This window comes from Halichoeres trimaculatus, unplaced genomic scaffold (assembly GCF_033239565.1).
Source record: "Halichoeres trimaculatus isolate MK-OKI-2021-1 unplaced genomic scaffold, fHalTri1.1 fHalTri1_scaffold_16, whole genome shotgun sequence".
NCBI classification, from domain to species: Eukaryota; Metazoa; Chordata; class Actinopteri; order Labriformes; family Labridae; genus Halichoeres; species Halichoeres trimaculatus.
The window spans coordinates 26,956,595-26,961,107 of NW_027437194.1; the positions used below are offsets into that span (position 1 = coordinate 26,956,595).

The 4,513-nt window shown below is 35.0% G+C and overlaps 1 protein-coding gene across 1 annotated transcript; it reads right to left on the reverse strand.

Moving 5' to 3' along the window:
• Positions 1-3,486: 3,486 nt before the first annotated feature.
• On the reverse strand, positions 3,487-4,133 carry LOC141805084 (kunitz-like toxin PcKuz3). Its single transcript, XM_074689796.1, has 3 exons — positions 4,018-4,133; positions 3,739-3,906; positions 3,487-3,651 (listed from the first exon to the last, which is right to left on the reverse strand). Exons 1-3 carry the CDS (start codon positions 4,097-4,099, stop codon positions 3,611-3,613), a joined length of 291 nt encoding a protein of 96 aa, XP_074545897.1. The 5' UTR covers positions 4,100-4,133; the 3' UTR covers positions 3,487-3,610.
• Positions 4,134-4,513: the final 380 nt, after the last annotated feature.

Genomic DNA, 4,513 nt, shown 5'->3' on the forward strand with positions numbered 1-4,513 from the left:
ATATGAATCTGCTGCCATCCACCAGGATGAGACGTGGCTGGACCTTCCAGCAGGACAACCATCCAAAGCACACGGCAAAGTTGACTCTCAAATGGTTTCAAAAAAAGAAAATCAATCTGTTAGAATGGCCTAGTCAATCACCTGACTTCAATCCAATTGAACATTAGTGGAAAGAACTAAAGAAAAGGGTTCACCAGAGAGCACCAAAGAATATTCCAGATTTAAAGACAATCTGTGCAGAGGAATGGGCCAAAATCACACCTGAGCAGTGTGGGCCATTAGTTCAAACATACAAGAAGCTTCTGGAAGCTGTCATTGCAAACAAAGGCTTCTCCACTAAGTATTAGATGAGTCTCAGTTAGCGTGTTAAAACTTTTTTCCTGTGTTATCATACTTAATTCCACATAATCATTATTTATGGACCTGAACGTTGTGATTTCTTTTCATGTGTGGATTATTTGAGTTAATACCAATGTCTGGTAGCAATTTAGTTCGAATTGCATCTTTGGAAATAATTCAATGTGCAACATAAATGAGACAGGGACCTATGTAGTGGGTACATAGAAGAAGCACTGAATTCTGTGATGTAATGAAATGTGTTTGCTTAGGGAAACTTAGGGAATATAAAATTCTTCATAGATTAAACAAAACACAAAATGTCTCTCTGTCTGAAATGTCTCAAAGAGGGAACTACATTCGTCTTTCATGTTAGTGTAACGAGCTTAGCAGCGTTTTCAACACTGAAGTAACCAAGCACCCCAGCCTGTTCTTGCTTGGCCTTCCATCCCAGCTGTGGTACTCCCTTCTCTTTGATCCAAACTGCTAGATGAACTGTTACTTTTCACAAGAAAATGTTTGCAGTCGAGAGGGACCAAGGACAAACCTCTCACTGTTTTGTGGGACAAAGAGATTTTTTCTGTACTTCCAGATGACAGAAGTAGTGCAGTGCTAAAAGACAAAGAACACTTAATCTTGATCATTTGAAACCGCTCATGGGCTGCCTCCCTGCAGAAAGCCTTGACTTATTGTCCAAGGCCATGCAGGCTGAGGCTGGATCTAAATGTGATGGACTATGGCAGGTTAATAAAAACTTTAAGTCAGCACAGCGTTATGAGGATGTGGGGTGCTTTTTGTCTTACTCTATTTGTCTTTTCTGGTTTTAGTTGTATTCTGATTTTTTTGGGTTTTTTTTTATTGTAATGGTTGATTTTAGTCCTTTATGTTGTGGCTGTGTACATGTCTTGAATTATTGAAAATTTCAGTAAAATTGTTGTTGTAAAAAAACAAACAAAAAAACACGAGGGGAAATTCTGAAGAATCTGAACTGCTGTGATAAAACAGAGGTAACGTCTCTGAGTTCACCTCACAGATGCCATCTGCTGTCAATGAAGATGATTTTCCTCTTGGGCTAAGAAAGACCTTTTAGATTTATAACACAAAACAAAGTGGAATGCTGAAAACTGTCCAGTTAGGTCTAAAGAAAAACAGGATCAATCATCTGTTCCTGGTGTTTATCACAGTCATGGTTTTCATAGAGGACAGCATGTGTGTCAGAGCAAAGTGCCACAAGTAAGGATGCCTGTATTTCATTATCTTACTAATGTTTCTCACTGGCATTGCTTTGATTGGCCATCACTCTAGACTTTAATATCTGGGAAAAGTCACATTTAGGTTACTCTTTAAAACTGTGTTAATTCCAATTAATTGTGTTTTTATTTGCAAGTTTAGAATTATATTATATATATTATATTATATATATTAATTAGCATACTTTTCAGAATGATAAGACTTCTGTCTAAAAAAGAATTTGTTTATTGGTCCAATGTAATACTGTAATTTCATGAGATACTGAATTTAGGATTTTTATTAGCTGCAGCTTATCATCAGGATTTAAAGAAATAAAACATTGGAAATATTTCACTTTGTTTGAAGTGAATCTTTGTAACACGCTGTGGTTCATAAAGACTGAATAAAATATTTTCTACCTCCTCCCATGAAATAATTATGATTTTCAAAGGTTATTTTGTTTTGATTTTCACTGTGATGTGTTTGGAAGAGATTAATATACCAACACAGTTTTGAGAGGATATACACTTTTTACTTATTAAAAAAAATGATAATAATAAAAATAATGATGATAATAATGATAATTAGGGATGGCCCGCTACTGACACCAGGTATCGGTAAAACTAACTAAAACTAAACTATATTGACAAATCCAAAACTATCATAACCTTGTTTTGCACTTTAGTTTACTTCAAAAAATACTTAAACTCTGACAGTTGTTAGTTTTATTGTGCACTTTTATTATATATCTTTTTAATATTTATCAAAAAAAAAAAAAAAAGAATCTAAACTCAGAGAGAGTTATTTGTGTTTTATTTGATCTTAATGGCAGACTGTGCTGTGTTTGATCAAAATGATCAGTCACTGTTAATTGATATTTTATGTATCAAAAAAACTAGTAGTATCGGTACTGGGTATCAGTGAGGATACAGGTACTCAAGGAAGTAGTACTCGTACTGGTATTGGTCTGCATAAAAAGTGGTAACGAACATCCCTAATAATAATAATAATAATTATTATTATTATATAATAATAATAATAATAATAATAATAATAATAATAATAATAATAATGATAATAATAATAATAATAATAATAATAATAATAATAATAATAATAATAATAATAATAATGAAAATAATAATAATAATGAGTCAAAGTGTTAAAGTCGTTTCATGGGGAGAGTTAGAAAATATTTGATTACAACTTTACAGGAAACAGTGAGTGCCAGTTTGGCTTTTTGAATCAAACTACTGAAATAAAACATTTACACTGTTACTGCTTATCTGCACATTGCACTGGTTTCCAATTTTTTGTTTGAGCTCTGGACTAAAAAATGTATAATTTCATTTGTGTATGGTGTTTCTTATATTGTGTGTAAATTGTGTGTTTCTTATATTGTAACTTGTTGTGGTCATGGTTTACCTTGACTTTTATAAGTTCCTGCTGCAACACTAATTTCCCTTCACGGAACAATAATCTCTGAAAGAGATTCAGATTCTGAGGATCCATAATTTTACAGATTGTGAGTGTAAAGTATAATTTTCATTTGGATAATATAGTCAGCTGCACGTATTTACCTTATAGTAGTTATTGTTGCTTGTGTCTGTCTGCTATCTAAGCATTTAAGTCTTTTTAATATAAATCTTTAAAGAAAAAAAAAGAAAAGAAAAAAAAAAAGAAAATTCATCGAGTTTTTTATTTTTATTTTTTTGTATTTTTTACAGATGCTATCAAAAACAGTTGTTGCATCATAATATGGTCTATATTTAAAGGCCTTATGGTGTCTTTATTGGATGTTTCTTCAAGGGGCAGCTCTGGCTGAGGGGTAGAGTTTTTCGTCTCCAAAGTGGAAGGTCCGAGTTCGGATCCCAACTGTCTTCATCCATAAAGCCGAAGCGTCCAAGATGCTTCCCCCTGAACAGTGGGTTGACGGGCTGCTTTGCATTGCCTCTGCTCTCGCTGCATGACGCGGTGAATGTGATATGTCAAAGTGCTCCCAGTGTCAGAACACTACAGAAAGTGTTTTGTTAACACATTTAGTTTAAGGACCACACTCAATCCATTCATCACTGTCCTGACCCCCTGGAAGAGAGAGAAAAATATACAAATTTAACAGTGATGTTATGAGACTGAGCAGTCAAAATTAAACTCACACATCTCTCCTCTTACTTTCAAAATTACACCTCTTCATGCACTTCTCCATTGACAGGAATTTGTTCTTGTTTCCCCCACACCCTCCGTAGACGAAGATTTCACATGTGTTTGAGGTTGAGTTGAAGAAGAAGCGTTCCGCAAACGCTTTGCACGGACCTGTTTCTGGAGCTAACAGGCAAATTTCTACATGAGGAAACACAGAAAGAGAAAAGCAGGTGTCAGGACTCACCTCTCAGACATGTGACTAAGCTTAGCTTAATGCTCATCATCAGAGTACACTAAATGTAACTCTACCTCTGCGAGCACAAGGAGCCGTACTGCCTCTCCAGGTCCAGCCCAGGACCAGCAGACAAAACAAAACTGCTGCCTTCATCATCCTGTCAGTTCACCTCTGGAGCTGTCTGTGAAGATTACACACAGAAATAACCAGCCTCATTCCTCACTGTGTTATACACTCCTCCTCCCTGCACTCTCAGACCACTGACCTTTGACCTTTGAGTTTACCACCTCAGCCAAAACAAAGGAACAGTAAAAACTTTGATCTTGTTCTGTTTGTTTGCACATTATCACTCATGGACTTCAGACATCAAAAAGTATTTGTTTTGTTGGAAAATATTACCAAGACCACACAAACCTCTTACAACACGTGCAGAATGAACAGATGTTCCGACCCATTTCAGAGGTTGTCAGTTTAGAAAATATTTAGAATTCTTTTTTTTTAATTCAGTAATGATAAACAATTAATTATCTATTTACATATCAGATAGGTATACTGTTCAGTAAACATCTG

Excerpts from the sequence above, each read along its gene's own strand:
- LOC141805084 (XM_074689796.1), bottom strand. The coding sequence starts at position 4,099 with ATGATGAAGGCAGCAGTTTTGTTTTGTCTGCTGGTCCTGGGCTGGACC. Across the intron at positions 3,907-4,017 it reads GGCTCCTTGTGCTCGCAGAG|AAATTTGCCTGTTAGCTCCA; the intron begins GTAGAGTTACAT and ends TTCCTCATGTAG. Across the intron at positions 3,652-3,738 it reads GAAGAGGTGTAATTTTGAAA|GGGGTCAGGACAGTGATGAA; the intron begins GTAAGAGGAGAG and ends TCTCTCTTCCAG.